General features: G+C 39.6%; 2 protein-coding genes across 3 annotated transcripts in view; one reads left to right on the top strand and one right to left on the bottom strand.

Moving 5' to 3' along the window:
• Positions 1-11679, top strand: part of ep300a (E1A binding protein p300 a) — a 45290-nt gene extending 33611 nt beyond the window's left edge. Inside the window, exons 20-31 of one of the 2 annotated variants that reach the window (XM_067430552.1) lie at positions 1074-1184; positions 2768-2824; positions 2920-2997; positions 3101-3168; positions 3251-3401; positions 3589-3735; positions 3830-3943; positions 4059-4224; positions 5329-5496; positions 5584-5745; positions 5918-6199; positions 6587-11679. In XM_067430552.1, coding sequence (XP_067286653.1) covers positions 1074-1184; positions 2768-2824; positions 2920-2997; positions 3101-3168; positions 3251-3401; positions 3589-3735; positions 3830-3943; positions 4059-4224; positions 5329-5496; positions 5584-5745; positions 5918-6199; positions 6587-9580 — 4498 coding nt within the window. In that variant the 3' untranslated portion in view covers positions 9581-11679. The remainder of the gene's footprint in view (positions 1-1073; positions 1185-2767; positions 2825-2919; positions 2998-3100; positions 3169-3250; positions 3402-3588; positions 3736-3829; positions 3944-4058; positions 4225-5328; positions 5497-5583; positions 5746-5917; positions 6200-6586) is intronic. The other variant, XM_067430553.1, reaches the window with a different exon arrangement.
• A 134-nt stretch (positions 11680-11813) lies between these two features.
• cbx7b (chromobox homolog 7b) lies at positions 11814-16862 on the bottom strand. The gene is made up of 6 exons (XM_067430597.1): positions 16536-16862; positions 15899-15942; positions 15660-15725; positions 15496-15562; positions 15109-15406; positions 11814-13135 (listed from the first exon to the last, which is right to left on the bottom strand). The coding sequence occupies exons 1-6, from the start codon at positions 16602-16604 to the stop codon at positions 12936-12938; spliced, it is 744 nt and encodes a 247-aa protein (XP_067286698.1). The 5' UTR covers positions 16605-16862; the 3' UTR covers positions 11814-12935.
• Between the last annotated feature and the right edge of the window lie 1910 nt (positions 16863-18772).

Here is an 18772-nt window from a genome sequence, read left to right on the forward strand (position 1 = left end):
AGTGTGCTCCTTAAGTGTGACCTATAGTCACTAAATGTTTGTATGGGATTATGTACTGTATATACTAAATCAGTGCTGTATGTTAACTTTTTTTGTAAAAGTTTTTTTGCACATAGCACTTGTGCTACAAAGGTTGAAAGTTTTGTATCAAATGTCACACAAATGTAGCACAAGTATAAAAAGTATAGATGCTACTATCTCTGAAAACAACCACAAGTAGTGCAGTTCACCACTTAAACAGGCATGTGACTGACAAAGCAGGGCACACAGTTTTTTTTAAACTTATTTAAACCTCCTGAAGTCCACTTATATATTTAGTCAAAGTTTCTTGAATAAAAATAATAATTTTTACATGCCTATTTTCACCCTTTCTGGGATCCTTTATGGCCTGTTTGTGCTTGTGTGCCAAAATGTGGTTAGTCATATGTTAGCATAGACAAATTGTAAAAGAGTTGTATATTTCATGATATTTTAGTAATAAAAAGGTCATAAACAAATACAATATGTACAACTTGACACTGATCAGTATAACAGTACCACAAAAGGAGTAATTCCTATCTTTTGAAAGAGCACCTTTAAAATGCCTGTTTGCTTGACTTTGTGGCTACGGTCTTTTTGTTCATGTTTAATGTGCTCATGTGTCCATAAGTCTCAACACCCTTCGCAACTGATTCTGCTCCAGTTTTGCTATAATGGTTTTTCGCATTATACATGTAAATGCTAATCTGTGCTTTGCTTTGGCTTTCTGCTTGTCTGTTGTCTCCCTCCTTATCCATTCATTTCTGTCTCGTCTAATGTTTTTCTTTGTCAACCCTTTTCTTCTCCCCTGTACTTTGCTGTTTGTTGTGTCTGCTATCGCCTGCTTTCATCTGATCAATCATCTGCACCTTAAACCCCTCCCTGCTCAAAACCCCTGCTCAAAAATCCTGCATCATGAATGGCTCCTCTGGCGACGACCCTGTCCTGCGCTCTCCCTTTGGCCTGCCTGCCCTGCCTTGTCCTGCACTGATTGGTCGCTACGTACCTCTTCGTTGCCTCTCTGTGATTGGCTGTGGTGTTGGCGCGTGGTGTAGTTCACCAAAATATGGGCTTCTTGCTGACAGGTACCACTTCTGCGAGAAGTGCTTCAATGAGATCCAGGGTGAGACTGTGTCTTTGGGAGATGACCCATCCCAACCTCAAACGTAAGAGTCTCCTCTTTCACACTTTTTCTTCTTTTTTTTCAGGACAAGCATTTAATCCATTTAATGTGGCCAGAATCTGTCCCTCACCACCTTAGAAATTGGTTTTGTCTATCCAAGCATAATGCATTCTGTGCGCATTTACACTTGAATGTTAATTGATAAAGTGCCATCCGATTGTGTTCTGAACTCCAGAAATGTTTGTTAATTGCCATGTAAAGGTTCTCTGGCTATCACCAGACCAAGCTTAATCTTTTACGATTGAACATTGGTCTAGGGAGTCTGCTTTGTATTTTCTACTGCACAAGAGCTGTGATCAATGGGCATAGTTCAAATGACTCTGTATGCAATTGGATAGTCCTTCAACCAATCAGAGCACAAGAGGCGTGATCAACGGAAATAGTTCAAATGACTCTGTACTCAATTTGATAGTCCTTCAACCAATCAGACCAATGATCCATCCCGCCAATAGAACAGGGTAGAAATATGTACAGCAGGGGTCTCAAACTCAATTTACATGAGTGGTGCTGGAGGTAGACTTTGGGTCAGGCTGGGCCGCATTAAGTATTACACAAAAAAACAAGAGCACAACTGATTCAATCTTCTCAATCTTTATTATTAATAATTCTTCAACATGAATGTTTCTTCTGAACATGAACTGTTCCTCTGAATTTGAACATTCCTTTCTGAACATGAATGGTTCATATAGGCTTCTCTTGCCTGCTCGATATATATATATATATATATATATATATATATATATAGAAATTAAATCATTATGTAATGCTAAAATAATAAATGTTTTTATTTTTATTTAAAATAACAGACTAATTAAAAAGCAAGGCCGTAACCAGGACAGTGAACAAAATTCTAGGTCTAATTCTAGTTGGGAAATAATCTATCTGGGACATTAATTTGCGTCAAATATATTATTAGTTCCGAGATTCTTCGCATGAGTGAATAAATTGGTACATCCGCTACTTATATTTGAGTTCCTCACTGGTCTAATAGTAGACTTTTAGTAAACCGTCTCAAGATTTCTGAGTTCTAATCCGCTCTCATATAGTTTTCATCTTCATTAAAATGTTCATCAATGATTGTATATTAAGAGCGTGGACAAGTTGAATTTTGTGTGCATTTAGTTTTGTGATTTCACCGGAAAGAATATTCTCTCTGCGCAACGGCATTAAGAGACGAAGTGAGGCAGAAAGCGTGACGAGGCACACGCAGCAACTTCGCAAAATTATAATTCAGAACCGTGCGGGCCACACTAACACTAAATTTTTTATGTCAAGTAGGGGGCTGCAAAATATCCTGCGGGCGTGAGTTTGAGACCCCTGATGTACAGGTTTCCAGCCTGAGCTGCAGAGCGAAATCAAATCGGCAGCTGAACGGGTTGGCTTTACCCAGTCTAATGTAAAGTGGGCCTAAGAGTTAGAATGTAAAATTAAAACAAAATTAACAAAATAAAATCTGAGATTTTGAATTTGAATTTTCAGGATTTTTGGAGACCATAAATACACCCTTTGAGTTTTGATAATGCATAGTCTTGTTTTAATAGTGCTGTAATTTGCATGTATTTCTAGATCGATCAACAAGGATCAGTTTGAAAAGAAGAAAAATGACACCCTTGACCCTGAGCTGTAAGTCCATTTAGTTCCAATTTTGTGCTCGCAATATTATCAGGATATAATAATATATCCTAATAATTACCCTCCATCCCCCATTTTCTCTGCAGACTTGTGGAATGTATGGATTGTGGTCGGAAGATGCATCAGATTTGTGTTTTGCACAATGACACTATATGGCCTTCAGGGTGAGTTTTCTGCACTTAAATTAAGTACAATTGGCCGTTTTTTTTTTTTAAAGGTGTTTCTAACAACAACATATGCCCTACCTTTTTCTCTTTTCTTTTTTAGCTTTGTGTGTGATGGTTGTCTGAAGAAATCTAACAAGACACGGAAAGAGAATAAATATGCTGCTAAAAGTATGTGGCTCCATTTCATTGTTTTATTAAAATGTACTGTAAAATCTTCTCCATGACATTTAAACAACTTTTTTCCCCCCAGGGCTTCCACATACCAAACTAGGCCTCTACTTGGAAACACGGGTTAATGACTTTCTGAAGCGACATAATCACCCAGAGGCTGGAGAAGTCACCATTCGTGTTGTTCATGTCTCAGACAAAGTGGTGGAAGTCAAACCAGGCATGAAATCTAGGTAATTAAGAACAGACGCTCAGGTTTAATACAACACATTTATCCGTTGGACATTTCAAGAATAGTTCATTTAATACACATTTTGTCATTTATATTCTTGCCGTGAAGCTTCATTTGTTTACTCTGATTTATAATGTAATATACCTCCAATGCTGACTTTTATCGATGCTTGGGTCTTTTTTTCACAGGTTTGTGGATAGTGGAGAGATGGCAGAGTCTTTCCCATACAGAACGAAAGCTTTATTTGCATTCGAGGAAGTTGATGGTGTTGATGTCTGCTTTTTTGGTATGCACGTGCAAGAGTATGGCTCAGATTGTCCACCCCCTAATCAAAGGTCAGGCATATGTAAATGCTGTTTTTATTATTTGATGGGCGTGGTTTTATTTCCTGCTAAACTGTTTTTTTCCCCCTTCTCCTCAATCCTTTAGACGAGTTTACATATCCTACCTGGACAGTGTCCACTTCTTTCAGCCACGCTCTCTAAGAACAGGCGTGTACCATGAGATTCTTATAGGATATCTGGAGTATGCCAGAAAGCAAGGGTAAGATGATACTCCCCTATCCTACTGTTTAAGCAGTATTTTTAATTGAACAAATGTTCACATTTTTGCAGTGTGACATTTTTAATTAAACCTTTTTGGATTTTGTTTTTCTTAGGTTTACCACAGGACACATCTGGGCTTGCCCTCCTAGTGAAGGAGATGATTACATCTTCCACTGTCATCCTGCTGACCAGAAGATACCCAAGCCCAAGAGACTGCAGGAGTGGTATAAAAAGATGCTGGATAAAGCCGTAGCAGAGCGCATCGTACATGACTATAAGGTACAATTGAAACATTTTGTTCAATATACAGGATATCTGGAAATATGATGAAGTAGCTGTCAATCGATTGCATTTTTTTAAATCACACTCTTGTCGTAATAAAGTACAATTAATCGCACACTTGTCATAAAATTAAGCATATGCCATTTATCTCATTAAACACATTATTTTTGTCATCATTTGCTTTATCCAGCAAGTAAACAATCAGAACATTGGAGCATTCATATCATACAATGATCATTTGAGCATTGTATTGAAGACTCCAAAAGGACACCAAATAACCAAAAATAAGGAGTCCATATAAATTATATTATATAATACATTTATACACACCTAAGCACCCATGAAAAAAAAACATTACAGAAAAACAGAATTCGCAGTTCATAATATGTGTACAGAGCAACAACGAACAAGTTTTCATTTTAGACGAGTTAATGCACAATAGCGTACAGGACCACACGGAGACTCTTAAATCAACCCCTTTACTGCATAAATAACTACGATTACTAAAAACAACAACTTACACATGACAAATCAAACATTATCCTTCCCAAGTGTGTGTGGAAACAAGGCGAATGTGCTGATTTATTTGCATTAATTGATTGACTTGTGTGATTCATTTAAATTCCTTAATGCTTTAAAATAATTGAACGCATTAAGGAATTTAAATTAATCACATGCGTTAACGGCGACAGTCCTAAAATAAATATATATTATATTAGAGGTGAAATAGTTCAAATTACTTAAAGTTCGGTTTATATCACGGTTTAAGGGTCTCGGTACTGTGGGTATGTGCTATGTTCAGGGTAATTAGTACAATTGTCAAATAAAACAAAAACAAAATAAGAACAAATAATCAATAGCCCCTTTTGCGTCTTGCTCTTGAATATTTAGATTGGGATAGCTTAAATGAGTTTAGTTTAAACACAACGTGCGCTGCTCAGGTCTCACCTGCGCTTGCGTGCTATCAGCACCCGGGTGAGGACAGCGTTAATGACCGAGTGAGTCACGTTCGAGCATACGGCGCTCGCATTCAAGAGTGACTGTTTTGTCCAGGGTTTTTGATCATCGCTATAAATAAAAAATCTTTTTTTTTTGTTACAGGACATCTTCAAACAGGCAACAGAGGATCGCCTCACCAGCGCCAAAGAACTGCCCTATTTTGAGGGTGATTTCTGGCCCAATGTGCTTGAAGAGAGTATCAAAGAACTGGAGCAAGAAGAGGAGGAAAGGAAGAGGGAGGAGAACAGCACGTCCAATGAGAGTGTTGATGTTAGTCTTTAAGCTCTAACTCATCTCAGGTTTTGTTCCCTTCTAAAAGTGCTTTTTCACCCTGAATGCTTCTCTTTATTTCTCCAGACAACAAAAGGCGACAGCAAAAATGCCAAGAAAAAGAACAACAAGAAGACGAGCAAGAACAAGAGCAGTTTAAGCCGAGCCAACAAAAAGAAGCCGGGGATGCCAAATGTGTCTAATGACCTTTCACAGAAACTCTATGCCACAATGGAAAAGCACAAAGAGGTATGAGAAGCCTGATTTAAGGTTTTTTCCCCCTATACTATGATTTAGTTTAATCAAGGTACATTGTCAAACATTTAGTGTTTGTCACATTTGGTTGCACCCTGATCAGTATTTTTGTACAATGTTTATATATGCCTTCACATTTTTTCCAACATTTTATTTTTTCTCCAAGGTGTTCTTTGTTATCCGGCTGAGTGCAGTAACCAATCCCAATGCTCTGCTGCCTATTTCTGACTCGGATCCTTTGATGGCATGTGATTTGATGGATGGTCGTGATGCCTTCCTAACACTTGCACGGGATAAACACCTGGAGTTTTCTTCATTGCGACGCTCCAAATGGAGCACTATGTGCATGCTGGTTGAACTGCACAACCAGAGCCAGGACCGCTTTGTCTATACCTGCAATGAGTGCAAGCACCATGTGGAAACTCGCTTCCATTGCACTGTGTGTGAGGTAAGAACTAAAGCATGAGGAGAAGGGAATTGGTAATGATTTATGATATGTGATCTTATGCCATTTTTATTAGTTGTCTGTGTAAAGCTTAAATGGCATGAGAAATGGCAGGAAAGGACAGACCCACATTTTTTGCATTGTCCGAATTATTATTATTATTATTTTTTTTATTTTTTTTGTAAAACAGTATGTATGGCCACTATAGTTATATAAATAATCAGTCGTACTTTGTGTACTGTACAAAAGGACACCATTTAATCCATTTTTTAGCACTTTGAGATTTTGTTTAATATAAAGTGCATTATAAATAAAATGTATTATTATTATTATTTAGCAGCACTATGATAACTTTCTCATTTAATGATTATTCTAACATCTCCTTCACAGGACTATGATCTTTGCATCACTTGCTACAATACAAAAAGTCACGAGCACAAGATGGAGAAACTGGGCTTGGGGTTGGACGACGAAAGCAACAGTCAGGCTGCTTCATCAACGCAGAATCCTGGAGACTCACGGCGTCTCAGTATTCAGCGGTGCATCCAGTCTCTGGTGCATGCTTGCCAGTGCCGCAATGCCAACTGCTCTCTTCCATCTTGCCAGAAAATGAAACGTGTAGTTCAACATACCAAAGGCTGCAAACGCAAAACGAATGGTGGTTGTCCTATTTGCAAGCAGCTCATCGCACTCTGTTGTTACCATGCAAAACACTGCCAAGAGAACAAGTGTCCTGTGCCATTCTGCCTCAACATCAAGCAGAAACTGCGACAACAACAGCTCCAGCACAGGCTACAGCAGGCCCAGATGGTGCGTAGAAGAATGGCCAGCATGCAAAGGACAGGCCAGCAGCTTCCAGGAGGCAATAGTGGGCTGCCATCTCCTGGGAACAGTAGTACTACTGGTCCTAGCACACCAACACCAAGCAGTCAGCCTCCTACCCCACAGCCACCCACTCAGCTATGTCAACCTCCAGCAACTCAACCTGGGGTTGGAGGTGTTCCATCAAAGCAGCAACAGCAGTTGGCAGGGATGGCCCATCAGTACCAGCAAATGTCTGGAAGTGGTGTGATGATGAACTCCCCGCAACAGCCCATGATCCCGCAGCAGCAGCCAACATCAGTTCAGCATCTTCAGCATGCCAACAACCTTCCTCCATATGTGCAAAGACCTCCAGGTTCCTCTCCACTTTCTCAGTCAATGGGAAAACCAGGCATGGTGCCAGGTGGCTTCCCTCAACAGCAGCAGTCGAGCCTAGGGCAGCCTGTGATGCCTCAACATCAGCAACCTGGCCCTCCACCTGCTGCAGTAGAAATTGCCATGAAAATTCAACGAGTCGCAGAGAGTCAACGGCAAATGGCTCAGCAAAAGATCCTGCAGAGAAACCAGGCTCCTGGTATGATGCCTCCACATGGCCTGCATCCGGGTCCCCAGACACAAAACCAAATGGGCATGAACCTTCCTGGAGCTGCAATGGTTGGACCTCAGGGAATTCCATCCCAGACACAAGCAGCAGTGGCACGGACTCACATGGATCAGCAGCAGGGAATGATTGCAGCAAGCATGCAGCAGCAGCAACAGACAGGAGCGCCGACTCAGCTTGCTCAAGTCCAGATGCAGCAGGCCCAGCAAGGAGCATCCCAACTTCAGGGGACGCCACAGCAGCCATGGACTGGTCCTGGCATGCCTTCTCAGCAGAGACCTGGGGCAATAAACCAAATGGGTCTGCAAGGAATGGTTGCACCTCAACAACAGCAGCAGCAGACAGTTCAACAGCAGCAGCAAGGGCATTCAGGTGTAATGGGTATGATGAGTGGCCAAGGAGGGCCTGCACTTGCAGGTGCTGGCCCTGGAAATCACTCTCAAGCTGCCTTAATGGAACTTGTAAGAACCTTAAGATTACCCAACTCTCCCCATCAACAACAGCAAGTCCTGAATATACTACGTTCAAGCCCTCAGCTCATGGCAACCTTTATAAGGCAACGAGTTCCTAGGTACCTTGGTCGAGGAGGGCCTGGTGCGGGTGTACCAGGAGGACCTGGTGGAGGTCCAGGGATCATCGATGGCCAACAAATGAATGCAAATCCTGGGGCAGCTCAAGGAACTATGCATATGGCACAAGGAAATGGCATGCCAATTAATCAGCTTCAGCAACAACAGCAACAGCAACTTCAACAGCGGTCTATGATGAGTGGAAACTTGCAGCAACAACAGCAAATGGCAGCATTGCAACAACAACAACAACAACAACAACAACAACAACAACAACAGCAGCAGCAGCAGCAGCAGCAACAACAGCAGCAGCAGCAACAACACCAACAACAACAGCAGCAGCAGCAACAACAACAAGGTGTTATGCCCAATCAGGGCACCAACATGTCTAACATCCCCCAGTTCAGAGAAATTATGAGGCGGCATTTGCAGCAGCAGCAGCAACAACAACAACAACAGCAACAGCAACAACAACAACAACAGCAACAGCAACATATGGGAAATCATGCACAGTTTCAGCATCCTCAACCACCCCAGCAACAGGGTTATCTTGGCCAGTCTGGAATGCCCCCACAGCAGCCTGGCCAACCTCAGCCTGGCGGTCTCCAACAACAGCAGGGAGGTACCCAGCCTGGGACCCAGCAAAGCTACTCTGTGTCCCATCAGCAGGTAGCAGCAGCACTGCAACAGAGACTGCAGCATCAGCAACTCCATATGCAGCAGCAACAGCAGCAGCAGCAGCAGCAGAGTGCTATGGCAGGACTTCAAGTTGCTGATGGAGGTCCTGGAGGTGGTGGTCCCCTCCAGCAGCAACAGATGCAATCCGCTGCCATTGCTTCACAACCTACAGCCATGCTTCAACAAGCTTTGCAGCAACGGCTCCTCCAGCAGCAACAGTCACACCTAGGCGGAGGATCTCCTGCTCAACACAATCCCATGAGCCCTCAGCAGCCCCAGCAACAGATGTCCCAGTCTCCCCATTTGCAGGGCCAGCAGTTGCCCAATTCCTTAAGCAACCAAGTCCGCTCACCCCAGCCGTCGCCTCGGCCCCAGTCACAGCCGCCGAACTCCAGTCCATCTCCTCGCTTGCAGCCCCAGCCTTCACCTCATCACATCTCGCCCCAGACCCAGACGGGGTCGCCTCACCCAGGTCACCTTCCTCAGCATCACAGCGGCATGTCCGCTGTGCACCCTCCACAGCAACAACCACAGGCATCCCAACAGCAGCAACAGGCTAATGCGATGGACCAGAGCCCATTTGGAGGAGACCAGAGTGCCATGCTTTCGCAGCTAGGTGGGATGGGAGCCTTGCATGGGCAAGGGACAAATGACATGCTGACAAATAACCAAGATATGGGGTCGAACATGAATCACTCGTTAGATTTGATGTAATGTTGCAGTGCTCAAAGAACTGTCCTGGTTGCCAGAGTTTGGTAGCAAATCTAGGATTTACAAAGGCTGTCATCGATAGTATTATTATTATTACTATTATTATTATTTAATATTTTTCTTATGTAATTGAAAAGAACTGAACTTCCTATGGGAGATACTACATGTGCAAGTCAACAAATTAAGTTAAATGAATGGTAAGTTATTGCTGTTAATATATAAAAATATATAAATATATTTTTTGCCAATTGTGTTCAAAGGGTTTTGGGTTAAGGGATGGGAAATATTTCCTCTTGGTATATGACCAGAAATATTTTTGGGGTGAAGAAGTCTGCCTTTTTTATAGATATTTTTTAAGATTTTAAAAGTGGCATGAAATTAAAAAGCAAAATGCTTAAACAAAATGGACTATTTTGTTTTCTTTTTCCTCTAAATAGTCAAAAATGTCATCAGTTTTGGAGAGTATTAGAATTATTCTCACAAATGTAATGATTATGATGGCATTGGTAATAACTGTTATTTATTACTCAGCTCTTTTGGTTGGCTAATAGATATTTTCTTGTTCTTTTGTTTTGGACAGTTTATGGCGTATGCTATTTAAACCTCCTACAATTCTTGAAGAGTATATTTTTGTTAGTGATAGAACCTGACTATAAATGGATGAATTTATATTCTTATTTTTTATGTTTTTTTTTCCTTTGCTTTTTTGAGGGGTGGTCGGGGCTTAAATGAAGTTTTGATAGTGTTTGGGAAACGATAATGTGTTTTCTGATGGCTTGTTGCATGGGAAATATCTGTCCTATGCATGTCGCAGTTTTCCCACCCTCATACACCCTGTCCCATGAATGTTTTCACTATTCCCTCCTTCTCAGTAATGGAACCTGATGACACTACAGGTGTGCGTAGGACAGTGCAGTGATATCTACTGAGAAGACTAAATGCAGATAAGGGATTATGGATTTTGCAAATAATCCCCTTGAACTTCCCTCTTCCATCTCTGACTCCAAGTTCTCTCTTCTCTCCAGTAAGGAATTGTTGTTCTGACTCTTCACGCGCATCTCTGGTGTTCTGAACTTTGGGATATAAGTGATGATCTTAATGTATAAAGAAAATTCTGAACTGAAAATAAATTACTGAAAATGAAATGTCTTTGTAAAAATATATACATATATGTATGTGTGTGTGAATGGAGGTAAATGGACAGATGTTTCTTCCTGATTGCTTTGAGCTGAAGAAGTTTGGGCAGCTTAGACTTAACCTGTGAGTTTTTTTTCCTTTTTATATACATAAATGGAGCTCAAGTCAGACAAGCACCAATGCGCCTTTGTATGTGTACTTCATTACAAGGATTTCATTAGTGTGTACTAAACCAACACTGACTGTCATCTCCATCCTGTGCACAAATACAGTGAGGAAGAGACAAATAGTTTTAGATGAGGAAGTGGATTATGTTTTTGATGGCAAATGACAATAACCTATAAATTAATTGTTTTTTCTTGGTTAAAGGGGTGCTGGATGACTACACAACAGAGGCAATATGGCTTTAGACTTATTTTATAAAAACGAGGAGAACAATATTTGTTTTATATATAGATATATAGATATATTTAATTTTATTTTTGAGAAAAACTTGAAACTAATTCAAGAATTGATATTGAATTACACTTTTTCAAAGATATTGATGATGCAACATGACACTGCTGTTATACCATATACGTCCCACTTTGGGAATAATGAGAAATATGGCATTTTGAGGAAATGTCTAATGAGTGTGTATAGACGTATACAGATTATGATTATCACTGTACAAACCATGGAAATTTGCTTTGATCTGTAAGTTGTATTTTTTTTCTTCCTTCTTTTTTCTAAAACCAACTGGAAAACCAACCATACAGTTTTATGGTTCCTAGTTTTGACCACTTTTCTCTTGCTAACACTTTGGTGCTTGCTGAGAGGAGCAAAAACTGTTGCTCTGATTTCAGTAGTTTTACTGTTTGTTTGGTTGGTTGGTTGGTTGTTCTTTTTTTAAAGTTATTATGGTGGTCAGACGTTTTGCCAATTATTTAATTGTACATTAAAATATGTTTGCACCATTCAAAAATAATTGGTTTTTGGTGTGGTGTAATTCTTACATTGTAGATGTGGAGCTAAAACAATGTCAACCTTAGATGGCTTGAAACCGTTAATCAAACCATTAAAAGCTAGTTAAATATAAAAAAGCATTTGAATTTGCTGATACTGTTACACCAACGTTTTATTTATGACATCATAATACCAGGTTTTCAATTTTAAAGTGCAAATACCTTAGCAAAAGCAACCACTGACATTTGGCACAGACAGTTTATCAAATATATACAGGTCAAATGAGATACTAAACAGTTGAGTTTCCAGAGATGGACATTCCTAAAGGATAAATATACATTCTAGAGGCTAAATATACCTCAATATAGAAAATTGTCTTCAAGTCTCAGTTTACATAGACTAAAATAACACCAAATATTAACAGCAGTCGAGTTAAATCTAACATTGTAGACTACTGTGCAAGATGGTGCAGTCATACCTGGCAAGAATATGCACAAGAGGACCAAGGAACATGTACAAAAACAAGAAAAAAAATTGCACAAATACTGTGATGGATATGAGATATTAGCAAGCAATAGTGTTGGAAAAAAATAAAATGCAACTTTATGTGACACACAATTTCACTAAAAGTAGATAATTGAGAAATGACAACTTTTACACACCATAATATGTTGATTAAGTCTCAAAGATGGCAGTTTCGAAATGCTTTTACAAAGTTGTATTTCACGTATTTTAAGTATGTGCAGGCCACTAATTCATATTTACTGCATATGAGGTGTGCAATTTAAAATTGAAGGTCAAGATTAGAATAAAATAGACGTGTTTACCAAGTATATCATGTATGCATATATCTAATGTGTATATGTATGGACATACGTGACAGTTTGGCTGTTCAGAATATTTAATTGTGCTAATTACTCTGTACTAGCAGCATCATTTTATTTAAGTACACGACCAGACCAGATTAAGCTCAGTTGAATTTGTAAACTACAAAACATGGCAAAATCAGTAACGTAACTGAGAAACTTGATTTGTTTCATGGCCAATACAACTTCAAAATCTCATAATACTCTAAGAATTGTAACTAATTGAATCATTGTAACTGTGCTTGATTGCAATCACAATCCTGAAACAACATTTTGAATGGTTGTACCTTGATTAGAACCAATAGTGCAAATAAATGTAACTGTGGCGGAAGTTGTGCAAATGCATAAAGCAAAAAGGATGTCCCAATTCTCTTTCCCCTTTGCTCACACCATTCTCAGTCTCTGTAATGTCAGATCTCCAGCTCCCAGCTCCTGAAGAACCCCCTCGCTACGAAGGCCTCTCTAAAAGTCACAGTCAGGGAGTTGATGGTGATATCTGTCACAGTTACCTCCTCTGGGCCCATAACTGGACTCCAGTCCACAGGTAAAGGAGATATTGTAATTGCCTCCGATTCAGTGGTCGGACTCCAAGCTCCCCTCCTGACATGCTCTGAGACAGAGTAGAATTTGTACATATTTACACCTTCATGTGATATAAATGTTAAAGTATCATGATTAAGAACCATCTAGCATTGAAAGAGGTAAGAGATTGTTTTAAAAGGTTTTTATTTATTTATGCAGCAGCAGGGTCTGATTGCTTCTTCCCCTCCGCTATGTAAGGAACGTGGCGACACTTCTCGCTATTTTCTCACTATCCATCAACTATTTTCTCAAAATCTCACTATTTTCTTTTAAAAAGGGCAGAATAGTGCACAAGTATGCAAATTTGCATACTAAATGTCGTTTTTAGCAAATCTGTACATGACTATTCTTGATACTGTAAATTGTAATGTACAGATTGTTTTGTTTTTTTAAATCTTAAAAATCTGGTGTACTTTAAGAGTTCAAAATTAAGAGCTCCATTAAATTTTCTGTCCAAAAACAGAGTAAAATGTCTTTGCTTGTATGTTTAACAATAATTGTGATCAACATACTTTTATACAATTATTATTAGTTGTAGTATCCCTATGGCTGAAATATATTACTATTGTAATTGACTAAAATTATTTGTCAAATAAATGTAAATTAAAAAAAATTCTTTGATAATATTATTTTATTTTACAATAGGACAATTGCAGTACTTTTATTTCAATTCACTTGCAAGAATGCAACCTGTTATTTTGGTGAAAACCTGCAGTTTCAATGAAAAAATTTAAAATGTAACATCTGGTGAAATGCTGTCAACGAATCCCAGACTGTATACACAAATGTTGGAATTTGCAAATGTAAATATAATATGTAAGTAGTGCCCGTTTCCTTCCAAACTCACAGCACACAAAGAGATGGATTTCCACATTTTACTGTGTTCCAAGCCACTTTTGTTTTTTGTTCGTTTGACATACTTTTTTAAAGCAATGATGCTAAACACAACGTCAGAGATGGTTTTTGGTATTATGAGAGGTGTAAAAATATTCGGGTCAATATAAAACTGAGGCAGCCAGAGTCTAGGCAATTAATGGGAAATACTAATAATTACTAGGTCTCTCTCTCTCTCTCTCTCTCTCTCTCTATATATATATATATATATATAATGCATTTGTAATTATATATGTGACCCTGGACCACAAAACCAGTCATAAGTCACATGGGTTTATTTGAGGTAATGGCTTATTATTAGTAGTAATATGCGTTGCTAAATACTTCAACTTTAAAGGTGATTCTCAGTATTTAGATTTTTTTTTTGCATCTTTAGGTTCCAGATTTTCAAATAGTTATATCTCTGCCAAATATTGCTTTCAGATGATGTAAAAAATCTCAATAATAAAACATGGGCCAGGGTCACATATTGTAATTCTCTATAATTCACTTGTAGCATTTAAAATGGGATTTATTTTGTCTGGAACTTTATATAGGCTAACTGCTTAATAAAAGAAATACATGTTTTCAAGTATTATTTTGCAAACAGCAGCAACTGAGCCAATACTGCCACTGGTGCCCTTCAAAAAAACTAAAATAGTCATTCAAAAAAAATTATTGCATGATGCCCATGCTTACTAGTTCATGGATCTGTTAAAAAAAAAAAAAAACTGTTTACATGTTGTATACTAATGTCAGGACAGGGATTTTCTATAAGTCTAACAAAGAACACTGCAGTCTTGCCTATGTCTGCCCTCTGGCCAACTGAGGCCCTGTCTCAAATGGCTGTCCTGTCCTGTCCCTAAACACCTCCGGTCTTCCTACGTCGGTGACATAGCAGTGCTTTGACTGTAGAGAAGTCTGCTGTGGAGTTCGCTTCAGTGACTCGGCATCAGTGTGCATTGAGTGTGCATATTGACCACAAAGGGGGGCACTCACAAACACCCCTCTGAAACCTAAAATGACAAATAGGACACCGATACGGTCTCATGGACATGGCAGCCATTAAGTCCACGAGACCAAAAGTACATATGAAGTGGCATTTGGGACAGGGCCTAACATACTTACTGTTTAAAGTATTGCTGCCAGTTTTAGTTCCTTCTGGTCTTGTGTCCTCCTCCTCCTCCTCCTCCTCTATAACCCCCTCATCATCATCATCATCTTCATCCCTCCTATCCCATTCTTCCTCAGAAGTCTCTCTGGATGTTTTCTTCTTTTTCTTGTGTTGTGTTAATTGTTGATATATACAAGTCCCTGAGGACCGGAACCTTGGGTCAAGCGACCGGGTCAAAGAAAGTGGCAGATGCGCTGAAGACTTCTCTGTATCTTTGTGTGTGCTGCGTAGATCCATTGCGTAAATGCTCCTCTTTGAAAGAGAGCAATATGTAGATCGATATCAGTGATAGTTAAGCAGGGTAACAATCCCAGAAATTAAGATGTTTTAGTGTTCATTACCTGCATAAGGAGTCTTTTTGGTTTTGGCCCTCTTTTACGCCACCCCACTGATCTGTCTTTCTGTTCTCTGTGTGCAATTAGAAAATGCGGTGTGATGATTCAGATACATGGCTGAAATTCAAAGAATGAACAAGGATGTTTAATTTTTTTTAATAATGGCTCACTTTTCTTCATACGCTAAAACCAGTCGAGGGTCTAGGATGTGATCTTCTGGCTCCCACGTGCTGTACCTTTGATATCATAAACAAAAAAAAAAGGGCACATATATTCATATTGAAATGACATACCATAGCTGACAGAGTAATAATTGTAGAACTAAAAAAAAACTAAAGGATAATTAAGACATTTAGAAATAAAGCTTTTTTTCTTATTTAAAAAAAAGGCTCATAATAATAATACTTACTTTGGAGGCCAGCCCTTCCACTTCAGTAAATACTCTACATGACCCTTAAAAATAAATAAATATAAATCAAAACTAAATCAACATTTTCATTATATTAAATATAATTTAACAACACAGTTTCTTTTCGATTACACGTGTGCGATTACGTAATTATTTGCTTGCGTCATAAAGAATTTTGAAGAGACAACCCCCTAAAATAACAGCGCGTCCTTTCTATTTTAATACAGTCCTGACATGTTACATATGAGGATAAAAGTAACGGTTATTAAACGCGTTATTTTAAGCGGAATGCGTGTTTTAATATAATTTACAATTAATTGACAGCTACGTCCGTTCGCAGCAATAACCTCAAATGTTGTTTTAAGACCAAAAACACATCAGGCTCTGTCTCTATGGCCAAACTTTACAGTTAGCATTATTAGATCCCAACGGAAAATTAAACTGCGTAGTCTCCATGATCACCGCCCAGTTCAAAAAGCGTGCTGTGCGACATGCGTCATCATCGAAGTTATTAGACTACGAACACACTTCCACGTTGTTGTAAGAGGACGTATGTGTCCTCGCCCCTCTAACATGTATGTGTGCGGCGGGCACAGATTGGACTGTCAACACTCAGCTGCACGCGCATGTCACTTACCTTTCTAACTCTTTTCTTTATGATTGACTCCACAGCGAACACTTGCTCACCGATTGCCGAGAGTTCCATGTGTTGTTATTTCTTCAAAAAAAATAACGAAGTAGCTGTCAATGTCTTTGTGTTTTCCTTCTCGTCCTTAAAATAACTGAAATACAAATCGCATGCAGTTAGAATGGCTGCACACGTTCCTTTTCTTCCGCTGCCTTGTTTACAATTCAGTATATTATGCTTTGCACTGCTCCATTTCCTTGTACTAGATGAGTACAGTGACTTTTTAAATCTGCGACACATCTGCAGCGCGCCCCCGTGCGCCACACAGCGGATTGACTTGCACCACAGACTGTTGGTCGGATAATAAACCAGCATATCATTAGTTTTGTTCACTCAGGATGTATGTGATTTATACTGTTGTTCAGATTCGATTTTTACAATACAAAATATGAAATATAAAAAATACATTTTGTATTACAAAAACATGTATGTATGGCGATTTTTTTCTTCCTAAAATAAATGTATCTTAAAGAAGTATGCTATTTGCATTTATTGGATAGGCAATATGTTGTGAAATATTACAATTTTAACTTTTAATATATTTTTTAAAAGTAATTTTCAGACCTCAGTCGCATGATCCTTCAGAAATGTGGTGCTCAAGAAACATTTCAATGTAAAAAAAAAAAAAAAAAATAGCTTTAAGCTATTAAGCTTATAGCTTAATATTTTTTTTGTGATATATGTAACCCCTATTGTTTGGACCGGGACTCCGGCATGAGAGTCGGACCCTCTAACAAGAAGGCTAAAGGCTACAACCTTTGTAGGGGCGGCAGTGGCTCAGTGGTTCATGTAGATTGTCTACAAACCGAAAGGTTGGTGGTTCGATCCCCGGTTCCACCTGACCAAGTGTCGAAGTGTCCATGAGCAAGACACCTAACCCCAGCATGCTCCCGATGAGCTGGATGGCGCCTTGCATGGCTGACATCGCCGTCGGTGTATGAATGGGTGAATGTGAGGCAAAAATGTAAAGCGCTTTGGATAAAGGCGCTATATAAATGCAGTCCATTTACAACCTCTACCATCAGTCGCTAGAGCATCTCTTGAGGTCAGAGGAGTGAAGTTTATTCACAAAGCAACTACTAGCCGGCCTCTGTTACACTCACCCCCCTAAGCCTCACTCCCATCCGGGTCGCGGCACCAATGTAACCCCTTGCAGTTGATGGAGATTTGTGGGACGCACATCCAGTGCACGAAGCTCCCGTTCCACCACATCCCAAAGATGCTCTATTGGGTTGAGATCTGGTGACTGTGGGGGCCATTTTAGTTCAGTGAACTCATTGTCATGTTCGAGAAACCAATTTGAAATGATTTGAGCTTTGTGACATGGTGCATTATCCTGCTGGAAGTAGCCATCAGAGGATGGGTACATGGTGGTCATAAAGGGATGGACATGGTCAAAAACAATGCTCAGGTAGGCAATGGCATTTAAACGATGCCCAATTGGCACTAAGGGGCCTAAAGTGTGCCAAGAAAACATTCTTTTTCCTATTTGTAGGGGAGATGAGTGGTACCTGGTGGGGTCTTCTGCTGTTGTAGCCCATCCGCCTCAAGGTTGTGAGTGTTGTGGCTTCACAAATGCTTTGCTGCATACCTCGGTTGTAACGAGTGGTTATTTCAGTTAAAGTTGCTCTTCTATCAGCGTGAATCATTCAGCCCATTCTCCTCTGACCTCTAGCATTAAAAAGGCATTTTCGCCCCCACAGGACTGTCGCATACTGGATGTTTTTCCCTTTTTACACTATTCTTTGTAAACCCTAGAAATGGTTGTGTGTGAAAATCCCAGTAACTAAGATGATTGTGAATTACTCAGACTGGCCCGTCTGGCACCAACAACCATGCTACGCTCAAAATTGCTTAAATCACCTTTCTTTCCCATTCTGACATTCAGTTTGGAGTTCAGGAGATTGCCAACTCACTGTAAAATTAAATGTGCAACTCGACTCCTGTTTTCACTAAAACTGTTCATCAGATCTCCACAGAGTCAATATTCATGGTCAGGCTGCTGTAGCCAAACCCTTTGTCACTCATGCTAATGCCAAATGTTGATTTCAGTGGTACCAGCAGAAGAAATCTTGGCCTATGGACAATGTAAAACATATCCGTATTGCGTTCTCTGATGAGTCCAGCACCTGTGGAGAAGCCCCAGAGACGTAACATCTGAATTGTGCGCACTTAGCGTAAATCAC

Source organism: Pseudorasbora parva, chromosome 21, assembly GCF_024679245.1.
Source record: "Pseudorasbora parva isolate DD20220531a chromosome 21, ASM2467924v1, whole genome shotgun sequence".
Lineage (NCBI taxonomy): Eukaryota > Metazoa > Chordata > Actinopteri > Cypriniformes > Gobionidae > Pseudorasbora > Pseudorasbora parva.